Raw genomic sequence first — 23173 nt, 5'->3', positions numbered from 1 at the left:
CAATAAAATACGCAAAAGCTCATTTAACACTTGTTATATTTATGTGTAAATGAATTGTCAAGTGGAAGGAAAAACAATTCAACACTTCTTATAACCTAAAGTTACATTTTGTCAAAGGATGACTAACTCACACACAATGATTTATTTTATTTATTTTATTTATTTTATTTATTTTATTTATTTTATTTATTTTATTTATTTTATTTATTTTATTTATTTTATTTATTCATTCATTCATTCATTCATTCATTCATTTATTTGTTTATATTTTATCCATGAATCTTTTCTGTGTAATGCTTTTCTTCTCCGGTTGGGGGAGCTCTCTTCGTGAAAAACTTCGGACCGCACCGCGAGACATGTGGCCGAGATTTTGTGAAATCTCTGCTTGCTTTTTTAGCCTCAAACAACAAGTAGCAAATTCAACGAATAGCTTAGCGATTCGTTAGCATTTGTTTGGGGGAGAAATAAAAACAAGTTTGCACCGAGGAAGCGTTTCGGTGCGTCAAAACAAGGCACGGGGGCACTTTAGAGGTGAGTAAGCCACTGTGGCTTCTTTGCTAATTAGCCTCTAGTGTTAGCTTCTTATAACGACGTAAGCAGGTGTTGTTATCCCAAAGCGGCTAGTTAGCTCGAGGAGATAAACTTAAGATAAGATCGCTACTAGCCACCTAGCCAACCAACGACCTTCACTGTATTAAGAGCGCCTAATAATAACTGCGATTTAGCCTGGAGTTGCTAACTGTGCTAATAGCCATGAAGCTATTTGGTAGCTATTTTTGGTTTCGCTTAGCATTAGCTCATTTGCTAACCAATAAGAACCAAGTATGAGGTCATTTCTACATTGGCGTTGAAATAAAACGTTCGTTAAGATGAACTGTAATGTTAATTTTAAGTGTATTAATAACGGAACAAACGCCTGCTTGTTAGTTTTACATTGTTGCCATAGAAGCCTCATTGATGTGATCAAGATTAGTAATTTGAGTTCTGATGTATTGTTATCAACTTCAACAAATGTGTTTGTGTGCAATGGACTATTTCAACTCAACTTTTCCATGAAAAATATTATTATTAGACTCGTGTGTACATTTAAATCTATTATGGCGGCAGTTCATTTCGAGATCAATTGCAGTCATGCCATAATAAATATAGACTGATAAATTTCTCCTAGCAGGGATTTGGACAGCCCAGGGCTGGACATGACTGGAACTGAAGGTGGTCAGGGGTCACCCCCTGATGGGAGCGACGGCGAGGAGGCCGAGCGATGTCCTATCTGCTTAGGCGTCCCGGCCGGAGGAGAGGTTGCCATGCCGGACAGCTGCTGTCATGTCTTCTGCCTTGGATGTCTCCTCACTTGGGCGGAGGTGATGTTCAACAACGTTACGGTGTTCCTTGTGCTTGCCATTCTCATTTATTTTCATCGTATTCCCATCAGTTGCAGATGGTCCCTTCTTGTCCAGTGGACAGACGGCCATTCAGGAATGTTTACAGATGGGATGGAAACGTGCGCTGTGTGCAGGTTTGTTTATTTATAATCGACACCGCATTTACTCCATCCTTTTATTTTTGCGAGATGGCTTACAAAGCTATTATTGGTCAATTGTGTTTAATTCAAGGTTCCAGTGAGGCGGCAAGTCGTTGAACCTGAAGCTGAGAGTTGCGTCTGTAGAAAACGCGGACATAAATTGTGTCTCAAGTGAGTATTATTTTTTAAGCTCATGAATCTAAATCATTTTAGTTGGAAGTTGATTTTTTTTTTTCCCCCTAATTCCAGAAGCAAACTCAGAAAAAGATCCAGACAGCAAAGGGCAGAGAAAACAAAAGGACGGAAATGTACGTATTTAAAGATTGATTGATTTTTTTAATGATATATATCGATTTAATGTGTAAATTCCTCCGTCAGGTAATTATGACGACACATCTTCAGTAAGCTTAAAAAAGGTAGGTTCTTATGCCCCCCCCCCCCCCTCCCTTCTTTGCTAATAATTAATTTACCCCATTTTTAAACCAACCATTTTATTTTCCAGGTGAGAGGAGCAGAACACTATGCTTGGGCATCATCTCACTTTTTTTCATTAGCAACGTCAACACAGGACATGTAAGTCATGCTTCCATTATCGAGTATTATGTGATCGAGTTCTCGACTTTAAGACCAGAATATTTTGTCTTTAAAATATTAATGAATTGTGACCTGATCCTTCTCTTGCAGCACAGAGCCTTTGCTAGTGACCCAAGACGTATTGCGTGAAACTCAACAATGCAAACGGCAGGTACAAGTGTGCCCGTGGTTCTCTCCTGCTGCACCCATTACCGCGAACGGAACGTCAAGGTAAGCCGTACTCATTTTATTATTATTGTCATTATAGACGTTAAATTCGGGGATTCAGAAAAGCCTCATCAGAGCTCGCTGATAATACCCTTTCCCTTTTCCTGCAGGTTCCTCCCTGCTGATAGCAACCAAAGTCCATTTACATTTGAACTTTGTTCATTTCCTATTACGTCCACGTCGTCATTTGGGCCTGTGCATTTGGGTATGGCTGATCTTAAGAATTTTTTTTTTTTTTGCTTTGTGTTGGAAAAGAAAATGTCCAATGGTACCTTTTCGAGATATGAATTGTTAAGTCAATTTTTGCTTTTAAAAAAATGTCTAGACAATAATATAATGCCCACAGGCATATATTTTTTTATTCTCTTTATTAAAAACGACTATGAACTTACTTACAGTATGTATCTGAATTATACTGCCCCCTGGTGGACAAGATCTGCATACCAGTTATATTAGTTACTCTTGCATTCATTTCGAACATTAGCATAGTCATGGAATAAATTGACATTATATCCAGGCACCATTGTTTTCCGATTTTCACCATTTCACACCGTTTCTATTCTTACAGTTTGCCAAGGTGTGGTCTGCGCCATTACCTCTCCTAAAGGAGGAGAGAAGCAAGTCGGGAGAGCTTCCAACTCCAACGCGCCCGCCCAAAAAGCTGAGTCCATAGCCTCCAGACCAGCGGGACGTAACAGCAAAGCCCAGACGGAGTCTTCTGCGTGCGACCCGTCGTCGCCGCCACAGTCCAGTGCGTCCGACTCGGACTCGTCTGCCAGCCAGGGCTCCGAGCCTGGAATGACATCTCAGGTGCCAGCCAAAAGGAAGAGTAAGCGGGTAACGAACCGAAAGGCCAGCGGGAAGAGGAAAAGCACCGGACAGAAGCAGTCGGCCAGCGAGGATGGTGACAAGGAGGAGGAGAACGAAGAAGCGAAGCCCGAGGTGAACGACTCCGATCAGCCCTCCGATGCAGAACAAAGTCCTAATGCAGACCAGACTGACGTTGATTCACTCGATGGGCAACAAGCCGCGGAATCTTTAAGCAGTAATGTGGAGGACGACGATGAAAAACCACAACCTGACGACACCAGCCGCTTGTCCTGTTCTTTGGACTCGCCTCCAAAAAGCCCCGAGTCCGACTGCTCTGGCAAACCGAGCACACGAGCAGAGGAACCTCCTGTCGTGTCAATTTCAACAGCAGGCGATGAGAAGCTCACCACATGGCTGCCGTCTGAACTCGAGAACACTCTGGAGAACCTCACGTCTCCCGATGCTGACGTGATTGAGCAGGACTGTAAAATGGAGACCGATGAAGAAGGGTTGGAGAAAAGCAATGAGGATGATGGGGTGGCGCAGAGAGAAGCTCATGAAAGTCCCGCCTCCAAGCCTGCTGAACCCCCCGGAGAGAAGCTCGCTGACCAGGGAGCACAAGCGGATTCTCAAACACCTGAAATAGAAGCGGCTTTAATAGTTGAGGCAGGAAGTGACGGTCCATCCATGGACTGCGGTTCTCCCAAGGGGGAGGCTGTTAGCGGTTCGGCAAAAGAGCACCCGCCTGCAGAAACCTCCGAGGAGAGTTCCAAAGACCAAGAGGAGGGAGATTCGAACCACGAAAGGAAAAACGGCAGGCAGCGACGCTCCCGGTTCCACTCCTCGACCTCCTCCTGGTCGCCCAAGCAGGACGCCAGACGAGAGACGTCCAGGCGGGAGCGGGCCGCCAGCCCGCCCTCGGGCCACTCCTCCCGAGCCCGCAGCAGAGAAAGAGAGCGCCAGCGAGACAAGGAGAGGGACTACAGGAGGGAGCGTAGCCGCGAGAGGAAGAGGCGGCGATCCAGGAGTCGCTCCAGATCCAAGTCGCGCTCCCCATCCAGAACGAGTTCACACAGACGGGGGTACAGTCCCGAGCGGCCGCCGTCCAGGGATCAGTCTCCTCGGGGGAGAGAGCGAAGGGGCGGCTGGAGGGCGGGGAACGGCGGCGAGGGGCGACGCTATCACGGTGGCGCCGCTCGCTTCGAGAACGGCGTCCCTTCAGAAACCTCACCCGAACGCCAAGGCTGGTCGGAGACTCCCGATTGGGTGATGGAAAAAACTCGTGAGGTTGAAAGCAGGAACTGGGATCTCGGCGGCGGCGGCGGATCCCGCTGGGAAGATCGCGCGGCGAGGGGACGCGGCGGCGGCCGTGGAGGCGGCAACCGCGGCATCCACAACCCGCAGCAAGACGACGACAACCGTAGACCGCCACGGAACAGCTCAGGAATGGGCAACAATTCAGGGAACGACGCCTACAGCCGCTTTAATGAGAATCGCCCGGGTGGCCGCAGGAAGCAGGAGAGCGACGCCGGCGACTCCATGCTGGACCGCTCCGGCTGGTCGTCGGCGTCGAGCTGGGCGGTGCGTCGGACGCTTCCCGCTGATGTTCAGGATTATTATTCCAAGAGGGAAAGAGGAGGAGCGGGAGGATGGACTCGATCTGAAGAGGAGCAGCCTGCAACAGGTACTTTTGTGTTTAATATTGTGAGAAAGGTGGCGGACCACTAGATGGCAGCGTAGAGTGTCACACATACTGAGATGACTGTTAACTTTTTATTTGTAGATTCTGCAAAGAGTGAAGCGGCAGCTCCGACCGCACCGGGCAACACCGCGCTGACCCCCATGCCGCCGCCGCCTCCTCCCCCCCCGCACCTCCATCATCACTTCCCCGTGCAAGGCCCCCGCGGCCCCCTCCCGGTCAGCTTGCAGCCCTCTGCGCCGTACGCCATGACCCCTCCCATGCCCGTGCACCTCCACCCCGCCGTGCCGCTGCTGCAGGCGCCCGCTGTCGGCGCCCAGGGGCTGCCGCCGCCTCCCCCGCCGCCCCCTCCCATGCAGCACGGGAGCCAGACGGCAGCGGCTCAACCCGATGGGCAAACATCACAGGTACCGTGAGGGCCTTTGAATGGATCTCCCATTTGCCTAAATTGAGACAGCGCTATTCTTCTGACCTAGATGGCGAGCACCATGGGCGCTTTCCGAAAAGCGGGCCCGCTTGCCGCTCCGACCAAAGTTGGCCACCAAGCCGCTAGCCAGGCGCAACCTTCGTCCACGACGCAGCCGGCTCAGCATCACAAGGCTCAAGCTGACAGCTCCAAAAAAGAAAAGGTGATTTGACATCTCCCTTTTGTGTTGAGGATTATTCTCGGGCGTGGATTTCTCTTAACGCCATTGCGTTTTTGCTTAAGAAACAACAGATCCAGGAGAAAGCCATCGATGAAGTGAAGACGGCCATGAAACCGTATTACCAAAAGAAGGAAATCACAAAGGAGGAGTACAAGGAGATCGTCCGCAAAGCAGTAGAGAAGGTAACGCGGTGTTGCCGCCGATTGTTAATTTGATCTCGTTTCATATTTCTTCTTTTCTCTCCACAGGTGTGTCACAGCAAGAGCGGCGAGGTGAACTCGAGCAAGGTGGCCAACCTGGTCAAGGCCTACGTGGACAAGTACAAGCACGCGCGCAAAAAATAAATTTGCACCTCACAAGACTCTCAAGTGCAATTTCCTCTCGTTGGAATTCTCCTCGACTACGACAAGAGAGCCATGATTTCTTTTTTTTTTTTATATCTCTATCTTTTATTGAGCTATATAGATTTTTTTTCTATAGATTTTCATATTTTGTTAGAAAAAGAAAAACAAAGAGACCCAATCAGAAGTTGTAATGCAAGAGCCCTTTATTTTCCATACACTCTGACCTGCTGAAGGGGAGCAGGGGGGTGCGTTGGGGGGTGGGGTGGGGGTTTTAGTACGGAAATAATAATGCAATATAATGTCTGCTACTATTATCGAGAGAATCTTCTGGGTGGTTCAATGGAATTTCCCGTCATGGAATTCCGCAGCCTATCAAAATATGTTCTTTTAAAAAAAAAAAGTCTATAATATTTCAGATTGAAAGATTAGTCCCTGATATGATTATGACTATGATTGGTTGTGGCAGGTTAGCCAATCGGATGTCCCGGTAACGGACAAATCAGGTGAAATGAACCCGGCCCGAATGTGTGAATGAATGTTCATGCACTTAAGTGAACTGTGCAGAGTGTCCAGAGAGTAGTGAAATAAAGTAGCTGCTTCCTGATTGGCTGTGATTTTCATTCCATTGATTTTAAGCTTGTGTAATATTCAATGCATTTTGAGAACATTTCAAAAATGGAAGAACATTTAATAGTTCTGCTTTTAATGCCCCAAATTATTTTTGAATCGAATGCTGGAATAGATTAATGGCATTTCCATTTATTGATTTAAACTTGTTTGCCAAGGCACCATTGTAAGCGTGCGTTTTGACCACTAGGTGGCAACATTGCACCAAAACCATTTAATGGTCGTCTAAATAGGCTGTTTTCATTCTAATAGGAGATATATGTTTATGATGCTATATATGCCATTTTTGAAAGATTTTTATTTGATCAAGAGTGATATTATGAGCTGTTATAAAATTACTATTGCAAAAACAAAACACACCAGGCTTTGGTATAGAGTATTTTTGAATTTAATTGGACATTAATTACAGGATATACACGGTGTTTCATTGAAACAAGAATGTAACACTGGTGGGCAAAGCCCTCTTTGCCCCTGAGGCCCACAGATGGTTGACAAGACTCCAACCAGGGGAGGAGTTTGGGGTAGCGTGGGGGGGAGGGGTCAGAAAGGGGCACAAGGCGGCTTTTACTTTCTCAGTGGCCTCGACATGTAACAGAATTTCCACAAAATCAACAGTGGGACATTTTCAGTCAGTTTAGATGGATGAACAGTTGCAGCTTTGTGTGTGCTGGAGAAATTCATGACAAATTTCTCAGCGTGGGTTTTGTTGTTTGACAGCTCCAATGCATCGTTAAAAAAAAAACAGGAGTGGGTGAGGGACGTATATACATACAGTTGAACTCAATAGATATATGTACATATATATACAGATACAATATCATATAAATATAGTAAAATAGTTAAAATTACATTGATTTCACTGTCTTCCATCAATAGATGTTGGACAGTAACGGTTTGTTGTTGAGTAAGTTTCGGAAGCGGTGCCGAGACTTTTTTTTTTTTTGTAGTATCTTTGCTTGCCGGCGTAATATTTTTCTTTTGCAAGTTTGACAGCCGTTTTTACGACCACTGTACGTGGTCAAATTCCAAGTATTCCCCAGAAAGAAAAAAATAATAGTTTTGACCTCCTCTCCTCAGACATGTGTGGAATACTCCAACACCAGCAGGTTTTTAAAGAGGAGGTTTTTTTTTCAGTTCAGTGAGTTGCTCTGCAGCTCCCAGTGTTGTTATGCTATAAAAAGGCAGGTTTTGTTGTCTTTTGCTTTTTGTGTGTGCAAGGAAAGGTCAAAGGCTCTCGTTCGTGTATGGAAACAAGTCTGGGTTTTCCGACAGTGTGCTGGACAATAAGTGCTTTTCAGTACAGTATGCAAACACGCTTAACGAGAGGGGGGGGGGGGGGGTCTATGCTTGGCAACAAAAAAGTCATTCTCTTGGAATGGCGTCTGTTTCTCAGTCAAAGCCAAGCATCGAAAGTCTGTTTCAAATTTTGATCTTCGTTAGTTTCGTGACCTCGATTCTTCAGTGTCCGTCGGGGTGCTCTTCCTTAGTGGCGTTGTGAACCCAGTCGAGGATGATGAGGCTCATGCTGCCGATCATGACCACAAAACCACACAGCAGGAAGGCGGTGGCCTGGAAAAGAAAAAAATTCCAGTTGAGCTTGTTTGCACTTGCATACAGAGGAACAAGGAAGGTAGTTTTGAAAACCTACCCCGATCTTTTGCACGGATCTCATAGACTCCTTCTTGACCAGTTTGATGTAGAAAGCCGAGGGCAAGATGAAGATGAGCATGGCGGCGGCAGATGCACCTGCAAGAATACAGAAATTAAGTCCAAATATTTTCATAATTAAATCCTTTTTGTGTGATTTAAAAACAAAATAATCCAAAGTTGCTACTCATAAAACAAATAAAACGTGGTTGCATAAGTGTACACACCCACTGACAATCAGAATTAACCAAAAGTCAATTTTAGCTCAAATCTAGAGATCATTGAGTTTTATAAAGTGGAAAGAAACTCACCGATAAAGCCGAAAATATCCCGAATGGTGGGCACGAAAATAACCAAGATGTTAGTGCCGCTCAGCAGGACCACGGTTATGATGGTATGGCGGATCCAGCTGAACTTAGATGCGCACAGGAACTGGTTGATGGAGGTACGGATCTGCAAGAAGATTAAATGTATTCACAGGGATCCAAAACTGGCCAATAGGCTTAATTTTTTTAAAATGATACTTACAGGGAAGAGGACCACGGGTACAGTGAGGGTGACGGCGGTGAGGACAGCCAAGCGAACAATCAGCAGGAGCACGTCAAAGTTGTAGACCTTTGAATAGGTGTGCAGCAGCTCGGGCTCCACGTGGACTGCAAATGAAATCAATTATTACTCACTATTAGAATACTGCACTTTGTTTCGAGGTGTGCCGTGAGATTTTTCTCAAGCAAAATATTTGCAATGAATTAAGAAACACTCTAGTACATGCTGTGACACCTCAGAAATAGTTGCACAAAAATTTCTCACACCCTCGTCTATCTTGTACAACTAGTTTGAGCACATAAATGCTATCTTGTGTTGAACGCAAATAGTATTGAGATACAGGTGGCCTTTTTCACATTGTTGCATAACTCTTAGTCTGAGAATTTAGTTTCACCGCCATACTTTTATTTAATTTGGATTGACGTAGATACTCCCCTTAAACTTTGGATATTTGGGATGTTGACCTTTTGTTTACATTGAACCAGCTGGCATCCAGTTGGAAACTTTTCAAAAAGTACATCATGTTCTAATTCACTTTACCCAATAAGACTAGTCATGATACTCGTATCTGGCCATTTAAAGGTTATTTCTAACTTTTAAACGATGTCAAGAAAATGTATGGCTGAAACTACAAGTCCCATAATGCACCGCGAAGGCTGCCTTGAGTGTGGCGGGCAGCTTCGAGGCTCCTCACTTTGGTGAGTAAAATACAAATTTTCATTTACGGAGCGCGTTTAATTCGGGTTTAGGAAGTAATTATGAAAGAATGGAGAATTTGTAAGTCGTGGTATGTGTTTTTTTTTAATTGAAATTATGTCTTGTCGAATAACGTCGATGAGTTAGCTCGTTAGCATATTAGCTAATCTAATTTACGTCGATGGTATACTTGAAAGAATTAATAATGTATTAATGTGATGATTAATGAATAGCAAATATGTAATACAGACTAGTCTATATTAACTAAAAAATACAGTTTTGGCGTATTTTTACACACTACATTCGACCCGCTGTTTAGTTAATTTGTGAAAAAATTGACATCATATCAAACTATTAATTTCGTATTTTGCTAAATTATCTGTGTCTCAAGAGCTGTGTTGCATCAAAGATTATAATTTTTATAACCAAATCAGAGTTGTTGTTTTTTTATATACATTGAAGAAATGTAATTAATTTGCCTGATCAAATCAAATTCCTTTTAAATTATTTAACCTGTTCACAATATTGTAGCAACTTACTGTTGAAGGTCAGGTATCCAAAGAGGGCTGCCAAGAGGTACATGATGAACATAGCCAAGAAGGACACATTGGCAACTCCTTGCATCCTTCTGTGGGAACGGCTGTACAGACGGGAGGGAAGAAGGTCATGTTTAAAACAATATTTGATAAGAAGAACAGATCGACCTGTGTCGTCGGATAAGAGAGCAGCTGCGAAATTTCGACGTGGAAGAAACTTACTCTTTGAGCTCCTCATACATGGGCAGGATAGCCGGGTGGCACACGAAGGCGAAGGTCAGGATGGGAACAGCGTAGACAGTCTAAGGAGGGGAGGATATTAGAAAATCCCAGTCTACCATGTCAAAGTTCATTTCCATGTTTTTCTTTTTGTACCTGAGAGTTGAAGACAAAGTACTTGGGCGTGCAGGCATCACTGTAGTCCACGGCGGTAGCGTTGTTGGGGGACACAGTGGCGTTGAGAAGTTTACTGACTGTCTCGTTCTCAGCGTGGTGAGCTCCAGGAAGCGGGCACGGGATCTGGAACTTCTTGATGATCACCTGAAGGAACGAATGGTCACGTTAGGTATGATTGATGTGGAAATGTTCAGAATGCGTGAGTGATGATAATAAATCGTTTTTATTTTGGGGATACCCAGCGGACGACTCACCACAATGAGGAAGAAGACCATGCAGAGGAGCGACAGGCCGCTGGTGTAGCCAAGGTAACCTAATGAAAGGAAGCACATGGTCTATCAAAAAAAACAAAAAACAACTGGTATACTTTTTTTTTTAGTAATTAGTTTGGTAATTGTACCTACCTAAGTTTCTGAGCAGCGAGAGGGGCAGAATAATGAAGAGTGACACAAGCAATACCAGGTAGTCTCCGTTAGTGTACCATTCACTAAAAAAAAAAACAGAAAAAAACATTAATCATCATTTTTATTCCGATATTATATTGAGACTTTTTTTTTTTTTAGTGTTGCATCTCTTGCATGTATTTTTTTCTTTTAACCGATTCAACTTCCCGCTTTCTTAAAAATTGCTTTACAATTTATTCCCCTCATATTTCTCGACGGACTAGCTGACACGTATACACACGCCCTTGTTTCCATACGGCGGCAGCCGCAGACGACTAAAAGGACTCTTTGAAAGATTCCGTCTGCCACTTAACCATATGCCACCGTTTAAAAAAAAAGAAAAAAAAAGTACTCACTCATTGCTTCCCGTAAAAGCTTCAATGACAATGGGCAGCTCGTACTTGACGATGTAGAGGTAGCTTGACATGGCTGAAACGACAAACGTTTTTTTTTTTTGTTAGTTTAGTCTACATTGAAAGGATTGCTTGACGTATTTAGCGTGTGCAAATATTTGCCACATTGACTTTCCTGTGGAATTGGCACATGCTTGCAGAGTGACTCAAGTTATTACTGGAAGTTACTCCCCCTCCCCTTTTCCAAATCCGTTTCCACGCTCAAGACAGTGATTAGACCGGAATGCTCACCTCCGATGTTCTGCATGGTAATGGAGCAGGAAGCAGCCAGCTTCCCGGGCATCCCGAAGGCTTTGTAGCCCAACTGCTCGTACACCAACGCACCTTAATAGGCAATCGGAAAAATCAAAACGCGGTCTGGATAAAACGTTTGGATCGGCAACTGCCGACAAACTCACCTCCTTCATTGGCTGTCTTCAGCAGCAAATGCACCGAATACAAAGAGAAGATGGCAACAGCCACGAGGAGGATGCTGTAAATAGAAATTAAGTGTCTTTAGGTAAAAATAACTTTTGTCCTTTTATATTCTTTCGACTCCGAATGGAGTGAGTGAGTCATATTAGCGAGTCGCGGCGCAAAAGGCTTCCCTTATTGGAATCCTCTTAGGACTCTTCATGTGTCACGGGACTATTATTAGGATATGGAAATTAATCTGCAGGTCACTTGAGAGGCTTGCCAATGGGATGTGACCATCTTTAGATTGGCTAGTAAATTTCCATGGGACATCGATGCAAAATGGATGCAGTAAAAAAAAAAAAAATCGACAAACTGTCGCACTCGTTTTGTAACACTTGAGGCTCCCTCTAGTGGTTTGACAAAGAATAACCTAAGAACAGTTCAGTTCTATTCAACTTTTTAGTATATTTGCTCTGTAGAAGTTTGTTTTTAGACTTGTACTTGTGGTTTTTTTTTTTATTCTACGTACAACGCATTTTAATGTAATGGTTTCCTATAATTAAGCACAGTGGCCCAGCTAAAGTTTTTTTTTTTAACACTTCGCCTTGCTGTTGAATGCAGAAGTGTCTCCAAGCCTCGTAGGTCGTAAAGGCTTAAGTCGGATAGCTTTCTTTTTTTTAAGTTGGTACTATTTATAGTGAGTATAACAAGCACTCTCTACTTTTTTGCTAACTCATTCACCGTCGTCCCTCGCAGTTGAAATGTGGCATCATTTTCAAAGACGTTTCCAAATCGAAACTTCCCTGAATTTTGCAATCCTATTTGTAGCCTCTGTTGTGTGGTACGCTTTATCCTATTGCATCAGCCACGCTTTTTGTAATCCCTGCTGGAGCACGCCCTGATAGCAAGCTTGTCCATTTATTCTCTCGACCGGATTAGCACGGTTAAAGACGTGGCCACTCCCTTGTCTGCAAATTGACGCCCAACTGGCATGCGGCTTCTCCCTGTATGTTATTCTATGTAACGCAAAGATTAGCGTGAGTCATATTTGTAAATGTTTGATTAAATAAGATGGTGAGAAAGCACCTGCACTGAGCCGTGACCTTGACGGGTACATAGACTTTGCTATAAAAAAATAAAAAATAAAAAAAGGGAACCCACGCTAAATAGAATTTGCTACTTTTTTGACCGCAAATGTCATATACTCACACAAATAGCGCTATGCCAGTGTTGGCCATGGCGTAGGACAGACCCAAGATGCCACTTCCCATTATAGCGTTGCCCAGGTTGAAGACAGACATGCCAAAGGAGGCATTGCCTTGGTGCTGTGGAAGAAAGAAAAGAAATGGATCAAAATTAAAATAAATAAAAACATGGATTTTTACATTAAAGAGGCAGAAATGAGTCTTACATATTCTGTCTCATACTTCTTCTTGCCAGGGTTTTTATCCGGGAGGAAGTTTTCACTCTCTGGATCTAAATCCGCATATGGCCTTTAAAGTGGACAAAAAAAAATTAGTTTCATTTACATAGATAGATGCTTATGATTTATGTAAAGAGTTCCTCACTCATTCAGTGGGACCTTCCTCGGGCACTCTGGGTAGCCGTACTCGTTGCTGTTGGTGCTGCTGTTGTCGTCTTCACGAGACAAACGGCTCATCTCGGTTTGTTTCATGCTGCGAGTTAAAGGAATGACTCATTTGATTCCGATCGTGTGCATCCCAACAGACTGGGAAATAATCAATAATACAGTGCGCCCGCTGGGTCATGTGACTTATCGGCCAAAGGAGGGGGGGGGGGGGAGGAAGAAGAGCGCGGGGGAGGGGGATTGGGGGGGGGGGTGAAGGGGAGGGGGGGTGACGCACCGGCAGTGGAAAAATACCAGATTCCACCCGACATCACCTCAGCCCGCTCAATGACATAAAAAAACCGCAGTGTAGATTTTGCGCAAAATTATTTGATAGCGTTTACCCCCCCAAAAAATTAGGGTGTGTCCAAGACGTTAAAATACAAATTTCAACGTGGCGCCTAAAACCTATGAAGTAAATTTTTTAAAAATATATAAAAAATTGTATATTTAGTCTCTAAAGTACACGTATGCACGTCCCACCCATGTTGGCCACAAATTGCGTGGCCAGATCATTTTAATCACATTATGTGTAATGAGCGGCTTCAGTGGAAACAATGGCACGTGTTGTCCATTTATGGGCATGGCCCTCTTTTTTTTTTTTTTTTTTTTTCAAACCCGATGCAACATTACACCCTGATTAGACCTTTTTGTTTTTTTATTATCCTAACATGTCACATATCATATAATACAAATGAAGTCATGCCTCCAGCGTGTCATCTTTCCAACACCGCAGCATCGCTGACGTCTTATTATTAATTCATTTGTTCCAAGGCTGACGCAGTAAAACATTCAAGTGGAAAAATTTCACTCATTGAGCGGTTTCAAAATGGATGAAAAAAAATAAAGCATCAGTGAGCGTTATTAAAAAAAAAAAACATTTGAAATTCTCAAGCTGTTAAAAAAGCATGGCATGCCGGCATTCTTACCTTATGAGCAAATGCGGCTGTAAAATCCTTTAAAAAAAAAAATCCGCTGGATCTGATTGCAATGATCACAGAAAAAGAGCTGTCTGATCCTTGGAAATAAATTAATTTAACAAAAAATGGGAGACTATAACCACAAAATGTGATAGACAACAAATATTTAAATATTTACTATGGGAATACACAGTCTGTAAAAGTAAGGTTATCTTGGGTCAAAAGCCGACCAAAATTACCCCCCTGAAATACGACGTGCAGAGAAAAAGGACGAGTGCTCTAAGAAAGCGAGGGATGGACTCACGCTTTATAAAGCATTGCATCAGCCGGCAAACTGGCTGGTCTTGAGGGGCGGTGCGAAGGAGGGGGGGGGAGGCTGGTCGGGGGGAAGGGAGGCTGGTCGGGGGGGGGAGGAGACATTTTACGCACGGTGACGTCGGACTCTGTATACAAACAGAACACTCTGATCTGGGGACACAGCCCTTTTGGAAAACGGATGGAATGCTGCATGTTGCAATCACGGGGAAAAGAACATTGTCATGCCGTTAAATGAGAATAAAAGTATTCAAAATATTTTTGAATTTCATTGACATAACCAATAATAGTGAAAGCCAATATTTGTTCATAAAGGTCTTTAAAAAAATGGGCTTTAAATGGAATTCAATTTCCTTATTAAATGAGAATTAGGTCACCCCCCCCCCCCTCCCTTACAGATAGATTACCCCCGAATTAAAGGTAAAAGGGTGACCCAAGAGGCCGGGATTTCTGTCAGTCCACGTTAAGCCCGCCAGATTGGCATTTCAAAGCAGACCTCCCACTCGGAAGCAGATTACACACAAACGCTGTCATGTGATCATTCTCATTCACTCATTCTTGAAGCTCAGGTATCTGGAAATCTTCCACTAGTTTATTATTAATGGAAAGCAAACGGAAAAAAAATTGGTTAATTAATTACAACCAGTAGTTCCGGTGATCCGTCGTAAAACAATCATAAAAACGTGACGCTGTGAGATTCAAATGACCCGACTTCCTTTCATCGAAACTGCTTTTTTTTTTTTTTTTTTTTATGAACCAATTTGTCTCAAAACTCCAAAATGATCTTTTGATGTTCCAGGTCTTTTTCTCCACCGGCCCAGAGCGCTGTTATGAAATTTTCCAGAACTGAAGAAGCCCCAAGAACGATGTCGAAATGATGACCCAATGACCTCTCCCGTGCAATTTCGCAACGTAAGTCTTTACTGAAACTACAACCAAACAGGAAACGTTTAGTTCCTCTCTCACCGAGCCGTCGTAGTAAATGATCGGATTCGTCCAAAACACAAAAATTCTCTCATTTTCTAACCCACAAATTGCTGCGTAACAGGCCTTTGTTTGGGACTTTATCTCCCGCCCCCCGACCCAGTACAACTAAATCGGATAAAAAAAAAAAGTAGAACAGGGTAAAACCGGTACCTCTCACCTACATATCCCAACTGGCATGTATTGGGATGTCCCAAAATTGGCGCAGTCCCACTCTTAAGTGTGAAAAGAAAACTGTTCACACCGTAGTGAGTGCTTGATTTTGATTGGCCGAACCTCAGCAATTGTTTCTCAACTGCGCTGACCTAATAAACATTTCCTCGAATATCATCTCTCGCTCCCACAAAGACCCCCCTCCTGCCTTCAGCACAGATCACTTCAACCCCGCCAACCCGCCACCCGACGCATTCTCCTCGGCTGGCAAGCCGAAAGGATTTTCTTGCTCTTCGACCTTAGTCACCCGGCCCCAACTGCGAGGGGATTTTCGTTACAATCTAGACAGCGGAGGGTCTCATGATCACCTGGCTCGAGAGGTTGTCGGGTTCGTGATGCGGGCTGAAATAAGGGGAAAGGTTCTTGAGATAAATGGAGACGGAACATGTCGTGCGCCTTATAACTCGGTGTACCGTCGAAATGGAAAATTCCCAAAATAGACGGTGCTAATTTCTGTTTTGCCCGCATGTTTGACTCGTCTGTTTTTACGTTCGACACCAGACCACGTGAAACACGCCAGCCATTTTTTTTTTTCTTGTATCCACGAGGGACACAAAGGAAGCTGGTGGGCATCAGACTGTAAAGCAAACAAGTGGGCCATAGAGGAAGTAGGTTATCTTTTGGAAACCTTGTCACGACGCACCCACCCACCCCTCACACACACCAAACGCTCCGATGATCCTGATCGGATGTGAATCCCGACGCCGGCTACGTAAACATTCGTTAACCAAACACGCCGGCGTAACGTAGGTGAGAAAGCCGGCGGGGTTAAACAAGCATCACAGGATTAGCTGCCGTGTTTTCACCCGTCGCGAGTAAACTAACATGTTGACGTGCCCAATTTGCGGCGTTTCTCATATTCACGGGAGTTTGTAAACTGAAAATAAAAGCCAAATCGTCTCTCACGGTAGCGCCCAGCAGACGCACGGAAAATCCCGCCCAGCTTTCTCCGTGAGTTATTAAGTGAGGCTTGCCCTATGTCCGAAAAGTGCCAGAGCATCCCTTGATATGTGGGCATTACCTTAGTAATCCTCTTTGCGGTGGGAAAGTGGTTTAGCGGGCGCATTCTTCATGACAGGAGCACAAACGGGGAGGGGGGGGGGGGGCCAGCAGGGCGACGGAGGCCGCCCGTCTCGTTCTGCGAAAAACTTTTCACCCGACATGGCCCGAGAGCTGCCCTGTGAACCTGCTGACTCCCCCGTTGGCCTCCGCCGTGGCGCTTTTTGTACAGTGGAGCTCAGACCAAGTCGGAGGGAGGAAAGAATTGGGTCAGAGGTCACACCGTTACAATGGCCGTTTATTGCTTCCGTTGCATTTTTTGGAGCGCAAAATACTTTTTTAAAATCTTTTTATTCCCGCCAAAATGACCCGTTAGTGACTTGTTAGATTTTGGATTATATCCAGGATTTTATGATTTGTTTCCGTTGTAGTATACAGCCATAAACTACACCCAAAGTCATAAACACCAGTGAAAGTAATACCCAATAGTCAATGAGCGTTATCTCGACAAGCCGCGAATATCAAAAGTCGAGACGGCGCCGATCAAATGGGAAAAAAGTCGTTTCTCCAAACAAAAATAACTCGAGAAAACGCGGTCGCACGAGTGTCCGCATCCCTCTTAGAAGTGGCGAGAAGGTTTTGGATGGAGTCGGTACGTCGGGGTGGTTAAGTTTACACTGCAGGGTAATGCTAGGGCATTGGAATTACACACACAGACACACACACACCACTCAAAGCGAGTGAGACTCGTGACTTGTTATTAGCCTGCAGGGATCCTCGTATCTGATGTGGCCGCTTCTCGTCCCTTCCCTATACTTATTCTTTTCTGGCGTGTCAGTCACGTCTCTGCATCAAAAAAAAAAAAAAAGCGTCGTTTCTCTCGAGTGCCCCTGACAATCGTGTCGACTCAAATTCAACTTTATTGGATTATGTATCTCTTGTATCTTAGTTGAAAATTTGCAGTTTTCAATGAGTCCAATTTTGAGTTGGCTCCGTTTCATAAACGTTTTGCATAACGGTGACAACATAAGGGCCCCCCCCTCTCAGAAAGGTTCTTAGAGATAAGCTTCCACATAACAGGCGAAGTCTGCCCCCCGATAACGACTTCCTGTCCGCATTCGGCGCTTCTCACTATATCACAATACGCCGATACAGGAAGTGCAGCAACATGCTTTCACGATGATGGTTTCCTGTTTGAACACAGATGGAGGTGAGAAGGATAGATGGTGGCTGGCTGATGGCGGGAAGAGGTGTTGCCATCATGACCAGTAGGGAGAATACCAGAAGAGCCAAAATATGTTCAGAATTTGTCAATTTAATTAAAAAAAAAAAACAAGACTACCACGCACATGCATATCTCAGAGATAAATGTCATGTGCGTCCCTGTTTTTTTTTTTTTTTCTTCCGCGTAACTGAGAAAGAACAAGATTAGATTTGAAGGCGGAGGAGTCGAGAGGAACAAAAAGGTTTCGCAATTGTGACTTAAATTGACACTTGAGGGAAACTTTGAACCTTTTTGACGCAACACCCGCTGAATATGAGACAAACGGAATTCTCCGTCATAATATTTGTGTCTTTTTTAAGCAGCCCTGCTGATATTATCCCGATTAGCATTATCGTTACGGTGGAGTCATCTGCCTCGCTGAGCCCGCAGACACATTCTAGTTTTGGCATTCGACAAGCGAGACGGCACTTTTTGAGCGATTGTTTTCGAGTGTGCACGCTACCTTGCGCTTCTTACGTACGCGCTTCGGAGACATCGTGGTCCCACTGGATATTATGCAATTTTCAGTACAAGTCCGACACTGTTATGCAATTTTTTTTCCCTCACACTGACGCCAAATCTGAACAGTATCCTTGCCTCAACACTAAAATGAGCCACTGGAATGAAATATTCCTAAGAGTTCATTTATTGCTTATTAATAAGTCTTCTTTATTTTGACCTCTTTTCAGCTTGGCGTGAATGCACGGAAAATACATCCCGCCTTATAAGAACTACATCTGACATCCTATTGAGAGGGGCGTGACCCACATAAGGTATTGTTGCGCTTTCTAGAAGCTCAAGTATGCATCAAGCCAGTCTTGCAGGTTGCAACAAGTGTGACAGAGTTCATCAAATTTATTTCATGACCATCTGGGCTGACAAGAAGTCAGAAAGGCTCCAAATTTGAACCACTCTAATCAAATATGATTTTTTTTTTTGCCTTGGGTTTGTTTGACATAAATAAATATTGCCTTGGTTTGACATAAATATAATTGAGTTGCCCTTTGCAAAAAAAAAAAAAAAAATGGAGGAAATTTTGTAAAGTTCAAGGCTCAAATGCAGTTGAAATGATTTACACAGCATTTTAATTTGTCCTTAATAAACTTGATCGGCGAACAACATTCCAAGCCAACATTTGCTCAATAAAAATATAATCCACTTACTGTCCAGCTTCCCATACAATGTTTTTATAGAAGCCCTTTATGATGTAATCCAGTGCTTCTCAATTATTTTCTGTTACGCCCCCCCCTAGCAAGAAGAAAACTATTCGCGCCCCCCCTCCCCACCGTGACTATCCTAACTTGTCTTGTAAGTCGTAAAATGTTGCACTGTCGCAAACGTGACAGAAGTAACAATGAGAGCGCCACTGCCCCCTGCTGTAGTAAACGCGCAATTACACTTTATTCTAGTACTGCCAAAAAAAAAGCCTGTTCCCCAGGGTCACACGCGCCCCCCCAGGAATAGCACCGCGCCCCCCAAGGGGGGCGCGCCCCACTATTTGAGAAGCACTGATGTAATCTAAGGTAGCGAAGCCCCTCCCCCTTCACAGAGGACAAATTTCAGTTATTGGTAGTCTGGATTTAATAATCTAGAATCATGTCAAGACTTCAAATTGCTTTATTGATATGTTTCTTCTCAATAATTGTTTGTCAGGTATAGCGATTTTTATAAATATGTTTATCTGTGCTGTGTCACGATGACTGCCGGCAACCTTGCAGTTACGCAATCCTGCAGCGCTCAGCATGTTCTGCTTGGCGTCTTTGCTTTCCCCAGCTCACCTTCACCTTGTTCGGAAACATTACGCGAACAACGATATATGAACAAGCTTGAGCGACTCGAAATCGAACCTGGCGGGTTACCACGGCGACCCGGCTTTTCTGATCGCGATTAACCGGAGTTAAGCCCAAAGACATTTGGCCAACATGCTAATCTGTTTCCTGATCTTGATTGTCTCGTTTGGCTCCTCAAAGACTTGATTAAAAAAAATAAAATAAAAAAAAGTCGTTCCTTATTTCAACCGCATTTGATTCCTTGAAATTCATTTTCCTTACGGCGTCATCATACAAACCAAACCTGCTGACTACTAGCTTGACTCTCCTAATATGCACCCAGATGGGCCCCTGAGGGAGAAATTCTGTTGCAAATTCCCTTTGAGCTCATGGAATTAGGCATTCTTGTGTATACAGAACTGCAAGTCAGAATGTACAGACTATTCTCAGCCCAATCGACTCCCAATCGATCAAATCACCTTAGGGGGTGCATCGTGGTTCCAGCAGCTGAGCAAACACAAATTCAAAGTACAATTTTATTGCTGTTGACTTTAAAGCCAGACTGGAACGTATTTCCGTTTCGATTTTCATTATGAATTCCATCCCGACTTTATTTCGCCGACCCCACTCGTACAATAATGTACATATTTCTTCCCGGGTAATATCAAAATAACCTGGGTAAGCCTTTTTAAATGACAGTTTCAATCCCTGCTCTACATTTGGGAAAGTCCAACGATATTGTTTTGGAAAGGAGTCTGTTGTCCTGCCACTCATACAACCCCACTGATTGCCCAATGGAGGATCCAAGAAAAACGAATTTTTGGCGACTTCTATTTCGACTGCTTTTCTGTGTACCTTCAGGTCGGCAAGGTTACCCCCTCACAGTAAAACGCTGTTTCTCTCACAGTGCCGACATGTTCTTTGGTGTGCGGCTTGGCTGTTCCTCGCAGCGCCGGCGAGCGAATTCCAATCCCAGCCTCAGATCTCTGACACCCGCCAGCTGTCACGTATCTGAGAGGACGTGAGTCACTTTTGGGAACTGAATCTGAAGCGACTTCAGGTAGGGTCCAGCCAAAGTCATCTTGAGAAAACACACACTGTTTATTTAGTTGACCTTTTCAAACGAGGCCTTTACCGAAACATGGATAACACCAATGTCTTAGACACCTCGTACGTTCGCTCATGTCAAATGTCACGTAGCGCCACATGAAACATACGGTCACCTGGTTCTCCGATGACCAGAGAGATATTTGTCACCTTCCCGCACACACGTACGACGCTTTGCAGCCTTGCCGCGTCATGTGTCTCCCTTCACTGTATTAATACACGCAGGGAGATGCCAGCCAACCAAAAGCTTGCACCTTATGTAATCTCTCGCTCTCTCATACACAGACAACCACTTGGATCTATATTTTTCTTAACCATAAATCACTTTCTTGCTATGTCATTCAATGACACTGACATTTATGGGTGTGCTAACACAACAATGTTTTTACACAAATCCTTGCTTTGTCCTTTCTCGTGATAACTACTCATGATTCATCACATGATTCTATTGGTTATTGTATAGTACTCCGAATTGAATGTGTTCCTGATAGGAGCAATTGTAAATAGCTTCTGGGCTCGTCCTTGAGGAGAGCTCCGATATCTGAATGCTGTAAGGAGGCGACTCGTTGACTCGTAGGCCCTTGAGGCAAAAAATGCAAACAGTGGTCGCTATTTATTCGGTTTATTTACGCCAGGGGTGTCAAACTCGGTTTTTTCGCGGGCCGCAGTGTAGTCATAGCTTCTTTCGGAGGGCCATTACGTCAATTTAAATAAATGTATATATACAGTAAAAGCTACAAAGCAAACTGACAAATAACTCGTTTTCAAGTCAGACGAGTAAAAACTGGTCGAATATAAAAAAAATATATATATTATTAAAAGTTAAGACAATTTGCAATTATAGTAATGACTCACAAATTTATGCACAATTTGATCAAATAAAATGATACCTGGCCCCCGGGCCTTGAGTTTGACACCTGTGATTTACGCCATTGGGCAAGATGAGTCAAGGTAAGTTATGTCACTTTGAAAATGGACCAGCTGATGACTTCCACCCCAAGAAATGAAATACTGCCCGTCTTCAGGTAAGATGATATTGAGTTTTTCCTGATCTTTGGCAGATAGACAGCTGGATCGCTAGCCTTTTATCTCAGTTACAGATATGAATTAACCATGTCACTCGACATGTGTAGCGTTAGCTTAATTGTCTGTCATTCAACCCAACAAGTGTTTATTTAACGACTCGGCAATTTCATTGCGCTGTATTGACATAAATAAATGACGACGAATCAACGTTTGGAAAATAGTAGGAGAAAAGGAAGAGTACATGAAATAATTCCGTTGAGCACAAAATGCGTATTAATATCTGGAGGCTGACGCCATCTCTGTGTTTTGTAAGCAGATTTATGACTCAGCCCTGTGCTGGCATGTGACCCACATTTGCTTTTGAAGACGTTAATGACAAATCTCACCTTTAGTCTGTCCCGGAATGGACATAGGGGATATCAATTGATGTATAAACAAGGGCATGTTCCATGAAGTCTGTACGGGCTAACATGATAGCGTTCCATTTTCTCTTTCTGTAGTTTCGATGACCTGGGGTGCCCAAACTTTTGGTAATGGCATGTCCTAGTAAGTCAAGCTGACCCGCATTTGACCAGGCCGAGCAGCTGTCGCACGTGAAGCGGCCAAGAGTTTCAGAATATAGGTCATGTTCATTTAATATCTGCGCCCTGATTATTTAAACGTTGGCATTGGCGCCACTGTGGCAACAGGTGCTGCTTGAGAAGACTGTGTGGGCAAAATGTGCGGAGATTTTTGGGAGAGGTTCAGGGGGGCTGGGTGTGCGGAGGGCGTGGCACCTTGCCTTGCAGAAGATCTGACAAAGCATCGCCTTGAGGGCCTTCTGCAATTTTTCCCTGCTGGGTCATGTCGATGTTTGTAGAGGCCTAGTGTGCGCGTTGTTGTAGTTTCAGATGTAGGCGTGGAGTGGTAGTTTATTTACGCTATCTGTCACCTTTATTCTCGTGTGAGGGTCAAATCACGGTTTTCCAGGGAAGTTACTTTAGTTTGCAGCATACAGAGAATAAGTGTACCTTGATTATTGTCGTGAATACGTACAAAGAGATCCCGGATTTTATTTTGGCTGTGCTTTCTCACACACATAAACGACCTTCTACTAATTGACATGTGCTCTGCGCGCTTGCCCTTGCTAGTTTAGCCCGGTGTCATCTTGCACCCGGGTAAGTGGTTTCAGCGTGTTCTCCGGTCACGGTGACATCTCGTTCAAGTCACGTCGAGTTTCGCTCTTCGAGACGACGAATCGGACGAGTTCCAAGAATGCTTGCGTCGACAACGACACAAACGATGAAATTCTTTGAGACGAACTAATCCAACAAGAGATGATCTAACTCTTATTTTTTCCACCTCAACTTTACGAGTTGGTGCTACAAGTCATGGCCGCTTGCAAGCTAGACAAGAACACCGATATCCGAAATCCCCGAGAACATTG

The 23173-nt window shown here is 44.0% G+C and overlaps 3 protein-coding genes across 10 annotated transcripts in view; 2 read left to right on the top strand and 1 right to left on the bottom strand.

Annotated features, from left to right (window-relative positions):
• Nucleotides 1-327: 327 nt before the first annotated feature.
• Nucleotides 328-6075, top strand: scaf11 (SR-related CTD-associated factor 11). 4 transcript variants are annotated; one of them, XM_061268407.1, is made up of 14 exons: nucleotides 328-531; nucleotides 1172-1361; nucleotides 1433-1516; nucleotides 1614-1693; nucleotides 1772-1830; nucleotides 1901-1938; nucleotides 2025-2095; nucleotides 2207-2326; nucleotides 2434-2528; nucleotides 2892-4817; nucleotides 4917-5239; nucleotides 5309-5461; nucleotides 5542-5661; nucleotides 5728-6075. In XM_061268407.1, exons 2-14 carry the CDS (start codon nucleotides 1197-1199, stop codon nucleotides 5821-5823), a joined length of 3330 nt encoding a protein of 1109 aa, XP_061124391.1. In that variant the 5' UTR covers nucleotides 328-531; nucleotides 1172-1196; the 3' UTR covers nucleotides 5824-6075. The 4 variants fall into 4 exon arrangements, with proteins under 4 accessions (XP_061124391.1, XP_061124392.1, XP_061124393.1 ...); XM_061268408.1 differs by having other exon boundaries at nucleotides 1169-1361; nucleotides 1439-1516; XM_061268409.1 differs by having other exon boundaries at nucleotides 1169-1361; nucleotides 5551-5661.
• Nucleotides 6076-7816: 1741 nt separating this feature from the next.
• slc38a2 (solute carrier family 38 member 2) lies at nucleotides 7817-14370 on the bottom strand. The gene is made up of 16 exons (XM_061268434.1): nucleotides 14080-14370; nucleotides 13092-13199; nucleotides 12935-13016; nucleotides 12733-12848; nucleotides 11526-11599; nucleotides 11359-11451; nucleotides 11071-11143; nucleotides 10676-10758; nucleotides 10526-10584; nucleotides 10251-10415; nucleotides 10098-10177; nucleotides 9879-9979; nucleotides 8626-8750; nucleotides 8409-8550; nucleotides 8099-8196; nucleotides 7817-8019 (listed from the first exon to the last, which is right to left on the bottom strand). Exons 2-16 carry the CDS (start codon nucleotides 13196-13198, stop codon nucleotides 7909-7911), a joined length of 1509 nt encoding a protein of 502 aa, XP_061124418.1. The 5' UTR covers nucleotide 13199; nucleotides 14080-14370; the 3' UTR covers nucleotides 7817-7908.
• An 815-nt stretch (nucleotides 14371-15185) lies between these two features.
• Nucleotides 15186-23173, top strand: part of LOC133145194 (zinc finger protein 835-like) — a 43881-nt gene continuing 35893 nt past the window's right edge. The window contains exons 1-3 of one of the 5 annotated variants that reach the window (XM_061268411.1): nucleotides 15186-15297; nucleotides 18535-18618; nucleotides 20522-20674. Coding sequence is in view for 1 of the 5 variants with exons in the window: in XM_061268419.1 (XP_061124403.1) it covers nucleotides 21725-21746 (22 nt within the window). In the remaining 4 variants the exon portion in view is untranslated. Of the gene's footprint in view, nucleotides 15298-18077; nucleotides 18619-20521; nucleotides 20675-21668; nucleotides 21747-23173 lie in introns of those variants that run through there. The other 4 variants (XM_061268421.1, XM_061268410.1, XM_061268414.1 and 1 more) reach the window with 4 other exon arrangements.

Source organism: Syngnathus typhle, linkage group LG21, assembly GCF_033458585.1.
Source record: "Syngnathus typhle isolate RoL2023-S1 ecotype Sweden linkage group LG21, RoL_Styp_1.0, whole genome shotgun sequence".
Lineage (NCBI taxonomy): Eukaryota > Metazoa > Chordata > Actinopteri > Syngnathiformes > Syngnathidae > Syngnathus > Syngnathus typhle.
Note: the sequence above shows the minus strand (reverse complement) of the source record. Positions and strands in the feature narration are given on the sequence as shown.